The following is a 22,579-nucleotide window of genomic DNA, read 5'->3' as shown; positions in this document are numbered from 1 at the left end:
TTTTTTCAGTTTAAGTTAACTTTTTTAATTCATCCCTGAATGTATGCAAAAATACCCCCCTCAGAATTACTGACATAAAGGCTACTTTATGTATGAAAGACAGACAAAAATAGTACTTAATCAGCATCTGATTTCTATGAAAGTTGTGATGCTAAGGATGGGGAAATCACTGGCTCCAAACATGGATCCAAAGTTTTTCTGAAATGATAAACAATCTTTGGAGAACTCCAGCCTCCTGCAAGGTGAAAATATATTACTTCCTTCATTTCAGCTTAGTGAATGAACAAAGAGAATTTTGTTCAGTTCAATAACCAGGTCATTCAAAAGTAAGAAACAAACTAGGATTTGGAAAAGCAGGAGCATTTGTTTCCTCTGCCAGTGACTGAATTAAGCTTGGTGTGAAAGGATGAGATCTATTAGTTCTAAAATCGGATTTTGAAATCAGTTCAAATTCCTCTTTATATATTCCCCTTTCCTTCATTTAATAAGTCATTTTTAAAGCAACCTTCTTAGAAAAGCTTGCTTTTTCTGTTCCAGTATGTTTAGGAAGTCAGGAACTTGTGGTCATTTTATTTAACTGGCATGAATAATTACAAATACTGTTTTAAATTTAATTCTAATTTCCATCCAAATATAACTTGAAACAGATCACAAGTAAAAAGTTAGTAATCTAATAAAATAATAATAATATGAACTCATCATTCACTATTTTCTCATATTATAATATGTAAAGACAAATTATATTAAGCAACATAATTGCTTGAATAAACGTGCACAGATGCAGTTCATCTACTTAGCATAAACTGAAATAACCATGTTGTGTAAAGTTTGTATTTGTCAAAAATATGTTACCACCCATAAAATTCACCCTTTTAGAAAACAGCCTCACAGAGCAAAGATAAACCAACTTGATCCAGCTTGCTGTTTTAAATCATGATTAAAATTGATCATTACACTCAGTTGTACTTATATCACTATGCTGTCTCGCTCCAATCTAGTTTAGCTTCTGACATCAGTGAGCAACGGCTCTGGTCAGGGCTTGACTGAGCTGGCTTAAGAAAGTCCCTTTAATAAACTGCTATGGGCCGCAGATTGGCTTTGGTGATGGCAAATCCTGCAGATGCAGACCTGTTGCTGCCAGCAGTCCAACAGCCTGCTGAGAATGTCTCTGGATGCCCCAGTGCTGTGAAAACGATATGAGTATGATATGAGTTCTTGTGAAGTATGATAATAGTTCTTGTGGTTGCTACAAGGCTGTTACTGTCCTGCCTCATCAAAATGAAGGAGGTTATTTTCTGTGAGCAAGCCTCTCCCCTAGTTAAGACAAGGAACTGACAAAAGTAGAAGTCTGCAGGACCTCCATATTTCATCAACTGTTTCCCACCCCTAAGAAGAGATAGTATCTTCTTATCTAGTCTTGGAATTTGGAAAGGCAAAAGGTGTTACTACTCTTCCCAAAGACCAAATGGCTGAGGGTGATAGATGATTAGATGAACGATCCCTAGAACAAACAGGAATAGCGGGGGGGGGGGGGGGAGGAATCACATAAACTATTTCCATGCATCCAGTGGAAGTTTCACTGATAAATAACTTTATGACGCTGAAGAAGGCAGTTTACTGGTTTCAAAGGCATATCGAAATGAGGAACCCAGAAATGGATGGGCCTGAAAGAAATAATGTCTTCACCTTCCTTAAATTAGCATTTAAGTGAACAATAGCAGTGAATTACAATAATGTCATGTAATGACAATAGCAGTGAATTGGCATTCCCAGTCTGATTTCCCTTAGCACAGGGACAGGACTGCAGGCTGCCACACATTCTGCTGCCAGACAAAAGCAACTCTTTTAGAGAAAATAACTTTATCATCTTCCCAACAATTCAGTTTTTGCCTTTTTCTTTTGAGGCTAAATGAGGGATCCAGTGAGTATGGCTGTGATGAAAATTTGTGTGATGTAGAATTTTGCCCACTGAGAGAAAAGACTGTGCTTTATATCTGAGCTAAGCAGCACCTGTCAGCAGATGTTAATAACTCTTGATCTCCATCAGCTATATTGGATATAATCAGGCCAGCTGCTTGTACCATTGAAACTGCCCACTGCAGCCTTTCAGAGAAATGGAGACCTTGTGGCAATCTTTGGCCCTTCTTTGTAGATTTAGGATTACTATGGGCTAACTGGCAAGATCTATCCTACCTTATGATCAGTGGAATATCATTGTGATGAATCCTTGGAGATATACCTGTAATGAGGACTGTGTGAAAAACTACTGTATTCTAACTACATTTCCCAGCATATATTTCAAAAGCAGCTTCTTTAAGAAGTAACATTCAAGTTCCAACCCACCAAGGAGTAAGCGTATGCTACAGTTTAAGGCAGGAAGTAGTTGCCCAACCTAATAGGCTGGGATTCAAGAAAGAGGACAACAAAATGAACTCGGCTGAACCTCTCTGCCAGCTACACAAATTGCACATCCCCAATCCCCCAACTTTAAAGTACATCTTTCTTCATTAGTTCCATTTCAAAGAAAGGTACTTAGAGCCACTTGAAGCTGATTTCAGTGGAGTTCTCAAGTGATTAACAGCACTCAGCCTCAAAGAATGAGCCCAGACTACAAGTCTACTGGAAGCTCCATGTTTTACTCTGTACAAAGAGTATAAAGTTTTTCTCTCTAAAGTAGCACACAGACTTAGCAGGTCAGTTTACCTGGAGAGCAGCAGTTAAGACAGATCTGACCTTAAGTTATATCAGACACAAAATCTAGGTTTATAAATTCAGTTGTATAAAAATGGGGCAAAGAGATTTCAGAACTTGCCATCAGTGGGGTCACAACACTTTTGACTCTCAGGGGAAAGCAATCCAAGGTTGTTTCTTTAAACACATCCTTCAACGACCCACAAGTAAAATATTGGGCTAAGAACATGGATGGATCTGTACAGAAAGACGAAATAAACCTGAACATGCAAGACTCATTCTTCAGTCAGCAGGAATACAAAGAAGACAAGAAAGGTACAATGAGAAGCAGATTAGTCTTTATACACTTTTCAGTTCTAGCAAAGTTCTGTTATGATCACAGAGAAAGGTAAAAAAGCAGGATGATCTTTATCTTCAGTGCCACTTGCATAATGCTTTTGCAAAAGCTAGAAAACTAAGAAAGGAGAGAAAAAGTGGTTCTTCTGACATGACAGAAAGCAAAAGTGAAAGATATGCTGTGTCGGTCCGTGGTCGTGGTCTTTTGCATGCCATCTCGGATTTGAGACAAGATTCTCATGTGGGATAAAGTGATATGGCTCCACTGGCTCTAGCGTAAACTCACCACTTTATGAATGTTAAAGAGACAGTCATATTCTGTTTGCCCTAATGAAATTTTTCTAAGAAATGGAGAATGCAAATATGGAGAAAGATGTTTCATTGGTGGCTACAAGCATGGGATTCAAAACACCTGAGATAAGATTCAGCTTTGGCACAGGGTTCCTACATGAACATAGGTACATCTTCTCTGGGTTCACTTCCTCATGGATAAAACTGATGCTTACGGGATGCTGTATGGATAAGTGTTCTAAAGAGTGAGGTGCTGGCGCATGCAAATAGTTGATAGCTACACCAGGAAAAGTTGAAGAATGCTAACCACTGTCAAGATGGTGAGCAGTGTTGTTAAGTGGGTGTGTACAAGCCATCCCTTATGCAGGGATGTGCCATCTTGATATTCTTTGTTTACTGAAAGATGCAGGTTTACTGGATGCAGGTAGCTTATCATCCAGGAAGCCATCAATGAAAAACAAGCAGCTTATCTAGTCCTGCAAACCCCCTGCTTCAATTCCCTTCCCTTGAGCAGCGGAGAGCACAATAAAAGCTCAGATGAGTCTCTCCAGGAACCCAAAGCTGTGAATCTTCCTCTCAGTCTGTCTGGCCAAAATCCCTTCATTTGCAGGGGGAATTTAGGCCAGAGATCACCAGTTCTAGCTCTCCACCAGAATAAAAAAGGAGAGGGTTAGAAAGGAAGGAAAACAGCCATAACTCCCCAAGTACAGTCAGAAAGAGAGGAATAGGAGATGCACAAAACATAGTCCTCTGCTATGTTTCCAGCTATATCCCCACCCTCCTGCCCTTTTCAAATTTCCCCCCCCATGACATTGAGTGGTATTTTATTGTCAATTATATACAAGGATATTGTTTGCCATTTAGAAGAAGAAAGGAACCTGGGATAGGAATAGATTTCTGCTGCTTTGGAAAGGGGTTGCAAACTCATTCCATCCTCATTATATTACAGATTGGTATTCCAGCCTTAAGAATAAGACACTGACAGATACTCTGGGGTTCCCTGATGCAGCCTTACTGAGGGATGCCCCTCAAGACACAGACAAGCCAGTACAGCAGTGCTCCACAGCTTGCTAGAACCAGCAAGACTTGGGAGAATAAAGGGCAAGTTTAAAAGTATGAAAGTATTAGAGAATGGAGAAAAACAGAGGTGAAAACAAAAAAGGTGCAGCTGAAGTCTGAGGTGGTTAAAATGAAAAATGGGACTGTGCCATTCCCAGGTGGATAGATAGATCAATCAATTGATGTCGTCTACACTGACACACTTTGGAGCTATAATTCACTGCTGGGGCAATTATTCCAACATAGCAGTGGCAGGAGCTATATGGGAGACAGAATTCAGGGGCTTTTAGTCAGGGGAGAGTTGGACAACAAAGGAGTAAAAAATGGTAAATGTCATTCCCCAGTAAAGATACATGGGATATAAGTTATGACTGTGCAGTTGCAGAGCACAGAGGGAAAGATGGACAGATAGACAAATAGACACATAAAAGCCTGAGTTTTGGTTGTGCAATCATTCGCTGTCTGACCTTATCCTCCCCTACTCTCCACTACTCTTAGAGGGAAGAGAGTTTAGCATTACTGTGTCCCAGGCTCTTTGCCATGTTACTGTTCACTTCTTTATCCCCCCGCACTGAGTAAGTGGTGCTGCCTGTGGAAGGTGCAAGGAATTTTTCTTCATAAGCCTTGATGTGTTCAAGAGAGGGCTGGGCTCATCTCTGCCATGAGCCTGACAGGGGCTTTAAGAGCCTCACAACACTGGGACAAATAGCTCCTGGTCCCTTAACCCTTCTCAGCTTTGCAAGGCAAGGCCTAGCACTGTTGTTCCCATTGCAAGGGCTTTAGAAAGTCTTTCAGGCTGAAATCCTCTCTGTGGTGGCTGGGCAGAACGGAAATCCAGGGGCTGGATCAGATTGGCCTAATGCTACAGCAGCTTAAGCAGTCTGTTTTACCAGAGATTATGGTTTCACTTACACAGAGCGCCTGAAAAATGCTGTGGTTTAGGAAGGATTATAGCTGAAAATTCCATGCTTTAAAAGAGAAATAAAGCAGGGGAGGGACTAGGAAACCCAGTGTGCCCGAGGGCTGTGCAAACAGGATTAACCTCTGCCCATAGCACTCTTGCTTCTGCCCACCCATGCTTCCTGTGTCCATCCCCTTCCTTGCCCTTTCCTGCCCAGCGGCTCCCACACCTTTGCCCTCTTGCACAACACAGAGAGATGAAAAAGGAGTCTGGAAAATACCCAGAACCAGAGTATCCCTAGTTTATTTAGCTATGACTAAAATAGTCCTTGAAAAATACCACTCCACTTGCAACCCCTGAAAGCCAGGGGAACTTCTGCCCCCCTGCCTGCAGATAGATCCATTAATCCAAATTATCTAGTATCAACATTATTTGGATAAAGGCTTCAGCACTCCTAGGCTGCTGGTGGTGACTCTGCCTGTCTGTCCTTAAGGTAAATCCGTGCACTCCTTGCCATCTGATGACAGAATGCAGGAGAAAAATAGCCCTGTGGGCTCTCCATCTACAGAGACCAGCTTGTGAAGCCTCACTGGTAGGGCTGTAGGAGAGTATATTGGTGTAAAAAGCAGAAGCTGGGTGCCAATGTGCTGTTTGGCGGTTTTAATTAACTGTGCAACAAGAACCAGATACTCCAGTTTCTATTCCCCATATCCACCACAAAAGGTCTTTGCCAAACAGAGCTTCCTACAGCAAAAAAGGAAAAGAAATTACAATGCTTACTTAGCATACCAGAGACTTCATGTAAGTGAACTAAATAAAGAGGAACTGTACACCTTTTCATGAGGACTCATCCTTCCCAATCATCTGAACCATGAACATATGTCTCTGCTGCAAAGGCATCTCAATAATCAGAGACCTTTGCTAGCCATCCTGGTTAAGAGGTACTTGGCGAAGAACACAGATGGCAAACTATCATTTTTGCCAGGTAGCAAACCTTTAGGAAACAAATGCCTCAGGATAAAGAGCATCTGCAGATAGAAACTGCCCAGCCCTTTATTGTCTAGGTGAGCACTACAGTCTCGCAACAAGGTGCCTAGAGTTAATTAAGCCAGTTCTACATTAATGAAGTCAGATTTATGATCTAATTATATGTCACATTTATATTTCTCTGTATAAATCAAAACCACCAGAACTAACTTATTTCATAGGCCATTGGCAACACTTGTCATCACGGCAGAGAGATGACTTTCCTTTATTGGTTGTAATTTGTTTACCTGAGGGTGGAGGGTTTGCTAGACAATTTGGATGGGATCTGATCATATCATCCATACTTTGTGTTCAGGTGTTCAAATATAGGACTACATAACTGCTGACCCAACCATAGTGGGTGTTCTGGAGTACCCATGCTTTAGGTCACCGAGCTCTCCAATTCCTAAGCCTCTTCCTTGGCTGCCAAGTTAGGAGCAGTTGCAAACCTGTATCTATTGTGCCTATTCAAATCTGTACGTCAAATATGGAGGTCCAATGCAAACAACAATATAAATAAGACCTTTTATACATCTCACACATTTCCTCTCTTCCATTATATCTCTCTCTCAAGATACCTGTCTGGCAACACTATACTGTGGGAACAACCAGAGTCAGTACTGACAGTTTTTATGGTTAAAGCTCCAAAGTGTGTCACTGTGAACAAGATTGATTGATCTGTCTACCCACCTATTAGTTACACAGTCACATTCTTACTTTAACCACCTCAACCTTTTTTGTCAAAGCTTTTACGGAGTTTGGCTTGAGAAGCTTTGGCCATTACCCTGGGCATCCTGTTTAATAGATGCTCATAATAATGGAGCTCTCCTGGGGAAGGTTACCCTGGGCTGGAAGAGACAAAGCAGTATAATTCCCTAGGTCAAACTGTGCAAGTGCAGCATCTTCACATGCCCTTGGCCCACGAGAGAAAGCAGCAGGAAAGGGAGCACAGAAGCTTCTGAGCATTCCTCTCCTTCCCAGCCCTATGCTTCCTCCTGTCCCTCCTCTCCTGCATGTCCCCTCCCTCAGCTCTCCTTTTCCTGCATCCCATTCCTCCCATCTGCCAGTGCACTCCATTCTCCTCATCTCCTGCTGCCCCTGCAATCAGAGCCTAGCCCCCGGGTGCATTTACTGCTGTTGTCTCAGCACTGGCTCCTCTGATCTACTCCTAACCTTTTTATTTTTATTTTGTTTTTTAAATTAATTTCCCTGTAGATTTTAACCACTCCATTTTCATTTACCCATTTTGTTCTTCCTCTCCTCCCTTCCCCACCCTCCTCTTCCTCCCCCTGTTCCCTTTGTCTGTCTGTGTCCATCCCTTACCCTACCACAGAAAACCTCTCCTCTCCCCTCAGTATAAAGCAAGAGCCTCATGGAGCCTCTCTCACCCCTTTCACCCCCACCACGCCGGTCGGCTCTGGGCAGGCTGATCTTCAGCCCTTCCACATGGCCCTTTCAGACGATGCGTCCACGCCTTGCTACAGTGCCTTCCTTCATCATGGTGCCCACTTTGGGCAGTCCAGCAGCCAGCCTCTGATAGCAGGTAACCGGCCTTGGCCACAAACTCAGTGGGGATGCTGCAGGAAAGGGGTTCAGTTTCGCCTAATGGGGAGACCAGGAAATGCTGCAAGCTCTTTGAGTGCAAGTGGGAACCAGAGCAGCCATGTTCCAGTTCTGGGTATGCAGCATGTGTGCTCAGCTCCATGGAGAGTCACAGAAAGTTTTCATGCCAGTCCTTAATTTTTCAGAATAAAATGGGAAAAGAAGCTTTAACTACTTAGAAGGATGCCTCAGTTGTATGGGTCTGGGACTTACTATAGAAATACTCATACAGCAAAATCCTGTGTTGCCTCAAAAGCCAAAATGCCCCTGAGTACTGCAGGGTTAGCAAGGGTACTGTGTGCTAGTCTAAGGTAGATGATAGCAGCTTGAGTAACCTAGCCAGTTCTAGGATTGCCAGGGACATTCAGCATGGGTTGTACAAACTACTAAGCGAGACAAATACACCTGCAGTTGGTGAGCACTGTCATAGGTATGTTGTGAGCAGTATTTGAGTCACCTGGCTTGCGAGTGAGAGTGTCAATGTGAGCTGGTGCCTTCACACAGCAGACCAGGGAGCTAAGGAAAAGGGCATCACATCTGAACATCAGGGCCAGGAAGAGTAGGTAAGAGACTATAATGCCCTACAGCCAAAGGAATACATGCCCAGAGTAGGTGGCCTTTAAGGGAAGGAGACAAATGATGAAATGAGTTGCAGAAGATCGCAGCATTTAGGAGCAGCAGGCTGGAGGGGAGGGTGGGCAGCGAGGACAGGTTTCAGGTAGGTATTAGGGGAAAAACATGTGCAAGGTGACTGAAGCCACATTGCAGCAGAAGCTCAGGTGTGGCTTGGATAAAATGGTGGGTATCATTTTAGGTGACCATTGAGGCTGTTGTCACTTCATTGTAAAAGAATATAATTTGGGCTTTTTCAGAACAGATAGTCTTAGTGCAGATCACAGTTCCTAATGCTCAAGAAACACATCTTACCTTTGCCTCCTTCATGTTCCTATATTATTTTTCTCTTTTGACCTGATGTCCTCCCTTTGTCTTGTCAGTTGAGATTTGCATTTCTGAATCTCCCTGTAGGAAAGCAGCAGGTAACAGCAGAGAAGACTTTTGTGTTCATTACACTGTCTTGGTCTATTGTACTGCAGCCAGTAAGAGTCTCTGAGCTCTAGGCACTTCCTAAGCCAAGTTGTTTAATAGCAGACTCCCTCCAACAATAGCAGACTCTCTCCAACAATATATTTCTCTGGGGATGCAGTCATATATGACCACCCTCTAGGCTAGAAGGCACTGTGTTCAGGAGAGGCATCTGCCTTAGGACCCTTATGGAGAATCAGACATGGGAGAAAGTATTCAAAAGCTCAAACAATGTCATAGAGATGAAGGTGCTGTTTCTCACTTGGAAGGCTCTTGGGGAGGAGAGAATGGCTGGAGTTGGAAGCATGTTATAAGCAGGATAGGTGCTAGTTTTGTCATAGCTCTGGAGTACAAGAATTTAATAATCCTGTCACCTGTTGGTAATGAATGACAGGAGGTAATGAAAGGGGCCTGCCTGCATGTAACAGCATTTTGAGAGTCTCTCTGTGAGACTCATTCATGTTGCTGATACCGTACTTGTTTGTTATCTTCCTTCTCAAGATTGGGATTTTGACAGATGATCACTTTCCAGTGAATTTTCTACACTGAATTTTGAACATCAGCCTCTGTGTGCTCATGTCTGAATAAAAACACAGGGGCACGTGTGCAGAGATCGGGCAGCAGAGTGAGTGTGTATGTGTTCCCACCTGAACTGAAGTGTCAAAATGAATTAATTTTGCCTGCTGCTATGTAATGTTCTCTCTAACTTTTCAGTAACACTGTTTTCTCACTCATCTCCTGTTGTTATTTCTCAGGCTAGTCAATAAATGAAACCTAAAGAACATGAATTTTAAGCATAAAACTTTCTCACCTTTAAAGAATGTGAAGGGAAAAAAACCATAACCTACATGTAAGAGGTGTTAATCATCCAGTTTAACACACAGCTACCAATCACTAAAGAAATGAAGGTGATAAAAGAGTAGAAGAGTGCAGAATATAAATCCCTGAGGCATTATATATTTATTTTTATCAATATTGGGGAGTGGCTGAAAAATGGCTCATTCATGAGCCTTGCCTGGTAGTTCTGTCCCATTATCAAAGCACAGGTGAGACAGGAACATCAGCCACTGATTAGGAACTCTTCAAGGAGGAAGAATGAATTTGCATTTCTTTTTTCTTGAGCAAATCCCCTCAGTAATCTTTAGTCAAGACCTATGAAAGCAATGAGGTAGTTAGCCTATGTCATCCCAGAGTAACTTCCTCCCTTCATGTTAATGCTCCATGTTGATCCGTTTTTGCTTTGCTGTGTAACTGTTACTTATTTCTGATTGCCCAGCGAAGGTTCATGCTTGCTGCAAAGCCTGCTTTATCAGTTATCACTCTGCCATTAGTAGAGCTAAACCAACTCTTACTCTTCTTTCACTGGCATATCCAAGCATACTACAAGTGACTCTAGTGGTCTTAATACTTAACCTGTCACTTCTAAAGGTGATCACACTCCAGTCCTCCAGTTAGAACAGACAGGAGAGACCAAATTTAACAAAGGAACAACAAATGGCACAAACTTCTTGATGAGCTACAGGTCACTAGGGAATGTGAAAGCTTTGGATGCCTGTGATAGGCTGAGATCTCAGTAGGTAGCATTGGAGGTTGAGTTATAAATCTCTCAGCAGCTGCGGAAGAAAAATTATCTTAATTTATGTAGCCTTTTTTTCGTTTGTTTGGTTGGTTGGTTTGTTTTGGTTTTCGTTTGTTTTGGTTTTGGTTTGGTTTTGTTTTGGCTTGCAACTCCCAGCAGCTTCTGAGATTATTTTAGTTCATTTAAATGCAATAAGCACTAACAGCAAATGCCCTTCTGGCTGGCCCATTTTCAGGCTAACAAGTCCAAATGAGGAAATGCCTCTGGCACCAACCAAGAAGCCTCCAGCTGCACTTCCTAAGAGATGAAAAATAAACTACAACCATCCACCCAGTCCACACCCTTCTCTCCCTTGGTGGAGAAAAGATATCACTTGTACCTGCGATAAAAATGAAGTGGGACTCAAACTAATTTGCATGATTCTATTACAGTATATATTACACTAGCACCTGGAAGGAGTCCAACTAGTATTGATCTAATGCTAAGCACTGCGAAAATGTATTAAGTGTGCCCTTGCACCAAAGAGTTTGCAGCATAAGAAGCAGCACAGAGAGGTGAAGCGACTTGCCTAAAATCATCATCAGGTGAATGGCAGAGGTGGGAAGAGAGACAGGCACAGAAAACTCTTGGATCACTCTCCAATGCCTTGCACATTGTTCATGCCCTAAAGCAACATCCAGTTTTGGAACTGCATCCACTGCAGATAGACAGGACTTCAGCTACTCTGGCAAAGAATATGCCACCGTTCTCTTTGCAGCTCAGGGCCATTTTTATTCAGTTAAAATAAATGAAAAATCTACAATGAAACAAATTCTTTGCAGCCTCACAAAGCTAAGTTTTAACATCCATCCTTACAGTGTGAGATCGAAAATGCCACAATCTTCCCCCAGAATTTTCAGTGGATGAACAGCACTTATGCAAAAGAAGTCTGCACAGCATTTGCTTATCAAGCTGCTAGTCATGTGACATTGGGAAAAAAGGTGATATCAAATCAATATTGAAAGACCTTGTCCCTATTGACCCCCTGTCCTGATTCTTTCCCTTTCCAGGTCGTGATATGGCAAGCACCACTTTGCCTGGCTACCCACCCCATGTTCCCCCAACTGGACAAGGCAGCTACCCAACCTCAACTCTTGCAGGAATGGTTCCTGGTAAGTAAACCCCCAGACTTCAGTAATGCTGCACACGTGTTTAAACAGTATACTAGTATTGTAAGAGCTTTCACAGTTGGCTTTTCTGTTGCTTTGCTGATATAAAGGACTATTCTTTTCATAAAGAAATCATCAGGTGCCTATAACCATTGCAGCTAATGACACTTTTTGTAATATGTCTCTTTCCCCCTAGTAACTGATTCACTGCTGCTGTGGGCAACTAGCTATCTATAACCTGTGACAATTAACTGGTAATTAATTAACCTTAGTATTCATTAACTAATGTAATTATTTTCCAACAATCCGTGCAGATTATTAAGTACTGCTCATGGCTCAGGATATTCATCTATCTACTAACTTAGGGTAACAATTTACCTTCCATCTAAAGCCAAGGCATCAAACTGAAAATCATCAATGGTAATTTAATACCTGCAATTTTTTGAGACCCACTGTCCATAGCCTAAACTAGCTAAGAACTCAGCAATGATTAACAGCATTTCAGAAGAAACTTAACTATTCCCTTTTAACAACCAGCTACCTATCTGCCTCCTCTTTGTACGACTGTGCCTCCAATCCAAGAAACTATCTACCTAATCCTGCACCTAAAGGCAAACTGTTCCTTTGCTACCTGATTTCTCTGGAGAAATATCTTCTCCCTCTTCTTAGGGAGAAGACCATTTACCCTAGGGCAATTGAAGAGTTTATTACCCCAGGCTCTATTCCCCATTCCTCAGATGACAGTTATCACCACCAGATAAACGAAGAGGCAGGATTTTTGTTTCTCAGCCATGGTAGCTCAGAACTCAGAACTTCATCTACCACTGACTTCTGCTTCTGTTACTGCCTTGGGTTGTGAGTCGTGATGGCTATTGAGCAGGTACACAGTCCATTCTGCAACCTCTGCTACTGAAGGGATGACTCCAGAACCAAAGCAGCAGAAAGCTGAGGACAGAAAGCTCTTAAATCACTACAATATGATTTGCCAGGGCTTAGAAGTGAAAAGCCTAAACACCCTCATCCAAATCTTATAACAGCTAGCTATATGAACATACACTGCAGCAACACAACTGAAAATATCACTGACAGAAATGTTTGCAGGTTGAAGTCTTAACGTCTTTAAATGACAAATCACTGTTCATATACCACGAAGTACTGGCTATTGCCCATGGTCACATTCCGCAACTAACAAGCTACCTACTGCTTACGATCCTAAGGCACAACAAAATCTCAGGCTATGCTGCGAAGATGATGTGATTGATCTCCAGATCAGGAAAAGATAGTGGATTGATCCTTTCCTCATCTCCACTTTAGTCCTTTGGTATAGCTGACCAGCTTGCTGAACTGGGGTGGTGCAGAGGTGGCAAATTTCAGGGCATCTCCTTCTACATTAAATTTTTCAGGTAGATGGTTTGGCTGCAGAATCACAGAAGCAGTAAGACAATATAGATCAGTTTAAAAACCCCACACAGTAACAGTAGGTAGACTCAGTTGTCAATATTTAAGTCAATTGTATGTCAAAACTTAGAGAAAATCACAGCATACAGAAATTATTAATAACATCAAAGTAGCCAACTCTTTGAATAGGCACTTCTAAAAAACAGGCTCTTCCCAACTTCTGACTGTTCTCAACTGTTCAGTGACTGCTATGCAAGTTTAACATCATCATCACAAGGATAATACTGAAATCTAAACTAGAACAAAAAAGGCCACTAATCACAAGGGTCAGTTATCCAAGAATAGGGTATTTCATCTCCTTGGTGGAGGCTACTTATTTGTAAAATGGCAGTGTCCCTGAAACCCCAAAGATGCCCCCAAAAAGAAAAGGAATAGGATGATAAAGAAAAAACTTGAGTTACACTTCAAAGAAAAAAAGATTCAGGTCAAATGGGTGCCTTTACATTAAATCTGATGTCAACATGCAATTAGAAGTTTTTCCAGTGGTCTACTTGGGTATCCTGCAGTAGTTACTGCATCTTTCCACAAAGCCCTTCTATTCCTGTCTTCTAATGTGACTGAAGCCAACAAGCTGGAGAGATAGAGGCATCATGAGAAGGAACAGAAGACTTGACTTTAATGGGTCATGCTGCAGATCTCCTCAGCTACAGGCCAAAAATTAATGTCTGAGGAAGGGTGTAAGAACAGAGCAAACATGTATTGGTACTTTACCAAAAGATTTCCCAGCCTCCAACAAGTTGCATCTCAGAGACTTCCTAAGAGACACTTAGCATATTTCTATTTAATTATCACACACCCTCAATAGGTTTCACCTCCACAAACTTGAACGGTGTCTCTTGAACCCATATAAGCCTTTAACATCTGTAGCAACCCATGGCAAGAAGTTCTGTAGCTTAACTACATACTGTGTGAAAACTACCTCCCTTATTTGTTCTGAACCTGCCACCTGCTAGGCTCACTTCATGCCTCATGGTTTCTGTATTACAAGACTAAACGTGCCAAGATTTAAATACAGATACCAAGAAATACTGCTAGTAAAGGTTTCTAGAGCACGGATTGCACTGAATATAGGCCTCATGAGATCAATCCCCTGTGCTTGCTTGCAATGTCTGTTAAAACTCCAGGTTGAATAGAGAAAACAAATATGATGTTGCCAATGGTTTGTCACATGCCCCCAGGCTAAGAAAGATCACAGGCCAGTGCTTTAACTACACTGGCAACAAGAAATCAGCAAGATGACCATTCAGGGAGTATCTTTAAGAAACATACTCACATGCAAACAAACCTTATTGTCCAGATGTGAGTGCATATGAGAAAGAGCTTCCGTTTTCCCTAGATAAAGGTGCAGAGCTAAAAATAGAACTGGTCAGAAACCAGAATTTCCAATCCATACAAGACTCTAATTCTTTGACATTTGTTTTCATCTTGCATTGGTATGAGGAGTCAGAATCTTGAAATAGTTCAATTTGCCGACATCAGGATGAAACATTTCAATAATATCAACATGTTCTAGATGTCAAGACATATTAAAATAATGAAAGAATTGAAAGGAAATTAAATGAGATGAGAAAGGCAAAATGAAACAAAACAAGAAAGTTGAAACACAATACTTTGTTTCAATTTGCAATCATTTCAGGACTTTTCTTCCCAAAACTCCATTTAAGCTGACAAGCTTGTGCAAAACATTTTCATTTCGATGAGACAGTATTTTCCAGTGGAAAACTGTTTCTGAGAAGATTGTTTGACCAATGCTAACCAAAGCTGCTCCGCTCTATCAGTGACAACCTTTCACTAGGCTTCTACTTGTGTAATCTAGAGAAGAGCTTGTCTCCAGTAGCAGCACATTCATGCAACATGGCCAGTCACGCATGCAAGTATCTCTGAGGTTTATGTTTTATGATGTGGTAAGATACATATCCTGCATCTGCCCTTGCCTGTAACTGCAGGTCCCAGACTGTAGACATGGATGAAAGCCACTAGTCCCTGAGCACACACTTGAAAAAGCAGGGGTTAGTCACTCAGAGAAGGATTAATCAGGTACTGTGCTACACACTTAACCTGTGTGTCTGAGTGAGGTTTCCTGCACAGGTTACAGAGCACCTTTGCTCCCTGTCTCTATTCTTCCTCTTTCCCAGAAAGACCATCAAGTTTCTGCAAACTGTTTTGGAGAAGTGAGCATCCGCTAAAAGCGAAGTGCAGTTTACCCAGAGCAGCATAGAGCCTGCAGAGGGCTGCTGATGGCAACGGCAGGGAGTCGTTAAACAGAATCCAATGTTGATGAGGAAATTACACTTGTTTCATTAGTGATCGAGGAAAGCGATAGCTCAGTTCCTCTTGGTCACAGTTGAGCTCAAAAGCTCATTATCCTGCTGCATGCATGCTTTCACTCCTCGTCAATAAACACTGTTTCCAGTGGCTGCCCTCCCTCCTCCCCAGCTCTCCATAGCTGGGGCTCCTTCTCCTCTCCTTAACCCACGCTTTACGAACACTAGAAACAGTTTAGGGTGACAACTCAGAAGATGGTGGGAGAGAAGCCTTGAAATGTCAGAACTTCTTCCCTCTGTGCAGTGAAAAGGTGTTTATATGAGGCATTTCAAAGCAGAAATTCTCATTCGGATGCTTTTTTTTTTCCTTCTTATTGGGGGCAAACTCATTCCTTTGTATCTCACAAGCAAGTCACTTCAGTAGAGATTAATTAGGATTACACATTGCTTTTTGCCTTTGTATCCTATCCCACAGTGTCTTGGTCACCTTGGCAGGTTTCACCTATTCCTTCCCAGCAAGCTGTCAAAATTTTCAGTGCAGGATGTTTCTAGATATGGAAATATGCTGAGTTATTATCACTAAAATAGTATTTAGCAAGGTCTATCACACAAAATGAGGTTTTATACTGAAGCTAAAAACTGCTGCGACCAAAATACTTTGGATAGTGATTGGTTTTTGATACATGTAACTTTTCATACTGACTACTTCGGCTATTACCCTGAGTATCTTTAAAAATCTTGTTGGACAGATTCTTCTCAAGTTTAAAGCAGTGCAAATCCCCTGACTTCAACAGACTTCATTTCCACCATCTGAGAACCTGTGGTTTGGCTTTAACTCTCAAGTGAGGGGAGATTTGCAGAGATTACAGTATAATTAATTGACATTTCTTCAGTAATTGTATCACAGGCATCCAGTGGGTCTTGCATTGCCTTCTTTCCTTATTCCATGGTATGCAGCAGGAACCCCAGGTGCTTTCCAAACACTTCTGTTGTAAAAACTCCACCCCTTGCTCAGGGCAGACCAGAAGCTAATAGTCATGCTGTTCACTGCCTTTTAAGTGCATAATGCCATTCAGATCACAGTAATTGTCCCAGTCTCTTGGTACTAGATTAAATTACGATCAAGTTATGATCAGATAATGACATGTTTTTATTTAGCAAATAATAAATTTTTAAGTTTTGGGAGATTTATTTATTTTGAATGCAGCACCACACCTCCTCAGTTACCAAATATAATTCCTTAGACCTGCACAGCCCTCTATAAAACAAGGAGACTCAGCACCTTATGCACAATAGAACTGAATATTTAAGACCCTACAACATTCAAATCTGGGGTCAGAGTCTTGTTAGATCACAAGTATTTTGGCTTGGGTCCATTTTCGTGAATGTGAAAAAGCTCAGCTTGCCTTTCAGATTCAGAATAGTACCTAAAGCAGTAATCATCAGAAAAGTGTTTTCTGGAACTGGAATACAGCAACTTTTCTCTGTAACTCACTAAGCACAAAGGTGGGGTTAACAATACATGAATCAGTTTTCTGCCTAGCAACATCTATATAGAGAGTAGGAAAGATTAATATGTTTTTCATTTTGATTTATATTTAAGCCCACCCTACTCTCACTGTATTCGTGGAGAAATTACTCTTCTCCACAAATACATCATCACCTGCAGTATCCTACAAACAAAACTTAGCAATACATATTGCCATCAACAGCCCTTCTAGTTCCAGTGAGTTTATTGTGAGCTTGTCCCATCAAGCTCCAATGCCTGCTGTCTTGACTTTACTGCAGAATCTTACTCTTTATGTAAAAGAAAGCTGATGGTTAATTGCAGAAAAAAAGCTTGCATGTGCTTTGCCATCTTTCTGCAACCTCGGAAATAGAAGTTGGAAGGCAACAAAAAATAAATCACTTTAATTATTTATTTGTATTATTGAATTTCATTATTTAAAACTAATTTCTTGAGTCTGAAGAGGCCAATCTTATGATTTTTTTAATTGTATGGGAAAGCAGCATTGCACTGAACAAATACTACGGTGTCCTGAAGGGCACAATCCCAGCTGAGCCAAGGAAGCTACACACACTAGTTTTTTTGCTGGCATACAATTCAGCTTCAATGCTAGCTTGATGGAATAGTAGACATAAATCTCTTAACTGTATTTCACACCTTCCTTGGTTTCTTCCAGGGAGCGAGTTCTCAGGCAACCCCTACAGCCACCCTCAGTACACAACCTACAATGAAGCCTGGCGGTTCAGCAACCCTGCATTACTAAGTGAGTATCTCTTTCCCACAGCACACCCCCAGCCTCGCGCTCCTTCTGTTTGTCTCTTTGCTTTATTTTCTTTTTTATTTGTTTCTGAAGAGGGCTTTGAAGTATTCAGGCATGTGAGAGGCCTTTTTCCTCACTCTCCAGTCCAGTGTGTAGATGGGTGTATACCTCATGTGTCTTTTGTTCTGAAGCTGATTCCTCTTTCCTGTGATGGTTCAGAATTCCAGTTCAGCATGGGCTTCTTCATGAACTACATCCACAGTTTATTGCAGATTATATCAAAAGTTAAACTCAGGTTCTGCTATTCTCTCAGGCTGCCATCCACATCTATTCAAAGTATGATTAAAATTCCAGATGAGGTTTCACTCCTCTCTCAAGCTAAACCCAGAGTCAATTCCTGGGGATCTGGAAATCCCACAGAAATTCTTCCTATTGGACCAGTTGGAACTGTGTCAAGGGTGGGAGATGGGCTTTATAACTAGATTGGTAATAGACAGTGGAGTTTTCTAGAAGGGATATATCCATCCCTAATATGCCTAGAAATAGTTAGGGTTTTTTTCAGAGGGGAAAAAGCCTCCGATAAGTCCGGAACTTCTAACACAACATTTATTTGGAAGGGAATAGGAAGAGATTCATTACATGTAAAATAAATCAACTGTGATTATTACCTACGTATTTACTGAGGTTTAACAGCTGAATAGATGCACATTTTATTCCGGTGCTGTTAAACCTCAGTAAATGTGATCTTAATAATCAATCACTATTTAACACACATTCAATAACCATGTAGAGAGCTTCCATGCCAAATGTGACCAAAATCCTACACAATAAAACACTGTAATTTTGTTTCACTTCTCCCGTCCTGGTTTTATAAGTGACCCAATTAGATGTTGTCAGGTATGCTCAGAACATCTGGCCCTGACACTTTCATTGTGGCTGCAGATGAGGTGTGGAGTATTTGTGCTGCAATGCTCATAGGCTTCCCTCTCAGTAACTTATTGATGGTCATAACTTATTGACAGTCAGAAGAAGAAAGATTTCCTTCCCACTGAGGGGCTTCAGAGTCAGTGGCTGCAGTAGCATCTCTCCACTGAAATGCAACCCTCAGCTGCCTCCATTTACTGCATTTCTCTAATCCCATTAAGAGCTGAGCCCCCAGGTTTGTTCCTTTCCTTTCCTTTCCTTTCCTTTCCTTTCCTTTCCTTTCCTTTCCTTTCCTTTCCTTTCCTTTCCTTTCCTTTCCTTTCCTTTCCCTTTCCCTTTCCCTTTCCCTTTCCCTTTCCCTTTCCCTTTCCCTTTCCCTTTCCCTTTCCCTTTCCCTTTCCCTTTCCCTTTCCCTTTCCCTTTCCCTTTCCCTTTCCCTTTCCCTTTCCCTTTCCCTTTCCCTTTCCCTTTCCTTTCCTCTCTCCTTTCCTTTCCTCTCTCCTTTGTTTCTTTTCTTCGTTTAATTCTTTTTGTTTTATTTATTTTTTTTTTTTTTACTGTTTGTCCTTTCAACCAGTCCATTCTTCTCCTGTGTTAACTTTCAGGTTCCCCTTATTATTATAGTGCCACATCCCGGGGCTCCGCACCTCCCACTGCTGCCGCTGCCTATGACCGCCACTAGTTACCATGGAAACCACATGAAACTGCAGGGCGACAGCTTAGGCCTCCACATTGTACCTGTCTGATCACCTCCCTCCATCCCTGGGAAGGGTGAAGACTTCCTCCATTCCTCCCCACAGTCCAGTTCCTTCCTCTTCGCCACGAAGGCACCGGACCAAGTGCTCACCACATGAGACTGAGACCCTCACCCTCCCCTTGCCCTCCGCCCCTCTGCTCCCCCCACGCCGGGAATACCCTGCGGCCAAGTGGCTTCTCCTGTGGGAGCTCTCCACGGCTCCTGGGCAGAGTGCAGCCTCACAAAGGCCCCTTGGCTTCCAGGACTTCAGGGGGACTGGGAAGCAATGCAGCTGGCAACCATCGCCTTACAGCACCCCCTTCCAGGAGTGGTGAGGGCTGTGGGAGGCAGGGGAGAACACCGCTCACGAAACACTGTTCCCCAAAGATACGCTCTTCTGTGGTGGACTCTTCAACGTGTGCAACGCGTGATGCTCACCCTGTTTCCCAGGACGGAGGGAACAGTCTGGCTAGAGCAGAGATGGCAGTACAGAGACCTGGCCCACCTGGCAATGAAGAAAAGGACCAAGTACCTATCTGCACCCCATGAGGGGTTCTCTGTGCACCTCATCTCCGCTCTCCAGCATGGCTTCCCCCATAGTTGGCTGCACCTCACACATGGTGACTTCGCAGGCCAGAGTTGGGAGGAACCTCACACATACACCCACAATTTCTGTGACACACAATCAGCTCAGACAGGAGGATGGAGCAACATTCACAAACCAACCGACGAAATGAAGAAATATATAAATAGATATATAAATATAACTGTGTTTTTATGCTTTGTCATGAAGGTCTGTAAAAAGGAAAAAAAAAAGAACAAATCCCCAATTTTCTAAAAAACCCAAGCAAACAAAACCAACAAAAAAACCAAAATAATAATTAAAAAAAACCTACAAAAATAAAACTCCAAGTCCCATCCCTCCCCGCCACCTGAATGGCAGACAAGTTCCTCTGACGTCTGATGCTCCTCTTTCACTCTAGGGTTTTGTTTCCTTTCTGTTTTGCACTACAATGGGATGGTGGTATTGGAGAGGATTGGATGCCAGCTCCACCCCTGTTGCCTCCTCCTCCTCCCCCTTTCCCAAATCCTGTCTCTGGGGAGCAGTATGGACAAGTCACATCTGACAAAGTTACCAAACACATCAGTCAACAAAAAAGCACTCTGAGTCAACAAACGTTTTCCATGTCACTGGCTGGCAAACAAAGAAAACAAGCCCAGCTGCGCTCTAGCTGCGCTGTGGTGGAAAGTGTGGGGCTTCACATGGGCCCATCTGATTGCCCTCTGGACAGCTGAGACTGAGATGGACAAATTCAGGATTGGCTGGGATTATTGCTTGGTTCCCTAGCCCTTAGTCTCCACTCCTTTTACCTTAACCCCTGTACCCGTGACGACTTCAGTTCATCCACATCCTGACTTTCGCAATTTTAGACATGCCCAACACCCATTCTCCAGATCCCCACTGCTGGTGATAACAGCCTCATTATTCTGTGCCCAACACCTAATTTCCTAACCACTATAGCCTTGCTATATGGGCCCCCTTCGTTTCCCAGTCCATCTGCTCATACACCTACTAATTTATCGGCTTCCATTCAAAGCCGTATGCCTGCATCCCACCTGCCAGTCCCAACATACAGCCCCATCTTTTCATCTTCAATCCTATATTGTGTGTCCTAATATTTACCCCTTATCCCAAATGCTCACCTGATGATTCTCTAGGGATTCTCTACTCTTTTTGGTTCCCAAGTGACTGGCAAACACTGTTCTGAAAAAGGCTAACTGTCAATAGAAATGCTTATTACTCCTGTATTGTCAGCAAACTCATAAACTGTTCCTTGCACTGACACTTCCTAAAAACTACTCAAAGAAAACATGAAGGCAGCTATAGCCTGTCCCCAGGACATCAAGTCTGCCAAAGTAGATCCTTGCTGTTTTAGAGAGGTTTCAGATAAAACTCATGGGCTACTGTCCATGGACAAAGACAGGATTGAGAATCAAACCCCCCCCGAAGGGCATAAAAGTGAACAGCGGAGTAATCTGTACAGCTAACATTATGTATAAAATCCAAAGTTCCAAGCCTCAGAGGAGATGTGGTTGTGGACTCGGTATTCTGTCTCCAAGTTTAACTTGTATGTATTAAATCCATCATCAGTAAACAGCTGTGTTGATCCCAAAGGCCCCCTTCACCTAACACTTTTAGCCCTTGCATGGCTTTAGCCGATTATAGGTCTGTGTCTTCTTTAATGGGGTGCCCAAATGATAATGGTGTTTGGGGAGATGTTTACATAGAAGATATAGAACTAAAATCTGTTCCTGTATAGAAGAAAATCAAAAAGGTTACTCCTAATCTATTGAAAGTGTCATTCTGCACATATTACCTCTGAGTAACCTGCTGCAAAGAGCAGTCACTAAGACCTGAATTTGGCCTGTTGTCTCATCTTATATGAGAAGAAAATTCTGAATAAATTCTAAAAATCACTTTCACCACTCCTTCTGTTTTCCTCCACAGACAACAGATAGATGCTGGACCCTGTTACTAAAGTCTCCCTCTTAGTCTCTCAGTACAGTCTTTGCTCTACATGTGCACCACCAAGTTTCACTCAGCAGGTGGTCAGAGCAGAGGCACTAAATCCCAGGATGAGGAAACAGAACCTCATGAGGAGGCTAGAGAAGACTGTCACATCTCACATTTGACAACTGCAGTCCAGAGGCCACCTCAAGAGAAGCTAGCAGCTCAGAAATGCTTATTTTTATAATGGTGTTTCATTAAACTTGAGACATGAGCTCCGGTATGAAAGCAGGATATGGTTGGCTTACTCATGGCTGGTTTGATTTGACCCTCGGAGGGCCAATTCCATTGGTGGAATGTTACTTTTATCAGTAACTCCATTGGTAAAAGAGGATTTCCATCAGGCATGATTGGTCTGGAAAGTTCTTAAGTACGGCAAGTAGTTTGACCAGAAAAATGAAAAGGAAAGCAGAATTATGCAAAGGACTGGGCAGTCTAATCCTCTTCCACCACCATCTGTAGACCCCCATGCGAATGTACTGAATTACATTTGCCAAAGAGTTTCTTGTGTTGGTTGTTTTGATTTACAGTCGGTGGATGCATTGTAAAGCAGTATTATAGCTAAAGTCTAGTAGCTGACACAGGGATTTATGTGGTGATATTATGCAGAAGAAAACCATCAATATTCATATAGATTCCATTAGA

At 42.3% G+C, this 22,579-nt stretch overlaps 1 protein-coding gene across 8 annotated transcripts in view; it reads left to right on the top strand.

The window, feature by feature from the left end:
* PAX2 (paired box 2) overlaps positions 1-19,375 on the top strand; it is an 84,211-nt gene extending 64,836 nt beyond the window's left edge. For 5 of the 8 annotated variants that reach the window (XM_005153882.2, XM_031053243.1, XM_005153883.1 and 2 more), the window contains 3 exons: positions 11,618-11,719; positions 17,622-17,708; positions 19,235-19,311. In XM_005153882.2, the coding sequence (XP_005153939.1) occupies positions 11,618-11,719; positions 17,622-17,708; positions 19,235-19,311 (266 nt within the window). Of the gene's footprint in view, positions 1-11,617; positions 11,720-17,621; positions 17,709-19,234 lie in introns of all 8 variants that reach the window. The other 3 variants (XM_005153881.2, XM_005153879.1, XM_013130224.1) reach the window with 2 other exon arrangements.
* Positions 19,376-22,579: the final 3,204 nt, after the last annotated feature.

Source organism: Melopsittacus undulatus, chromosome 4 (genome assembly GCF_012275295.1).
Source record: "Melopsittacus undulatus isolate bMelUnd1 chromosome 4, bMelUnd1.mat.Z, whole genome shotgun sequence".
NCBI classification, from domain to species: Eukaryota; Metazoa; Chordata; class Aves; order Psittaciformes; family Psittaculidae; genus Melopsittacus; species Melopsittacus undulatus.
Note: the sequence above shows the minus strand (reverse complement) of the source record. Positions and strands in the feature narration are given on the sequence as shown.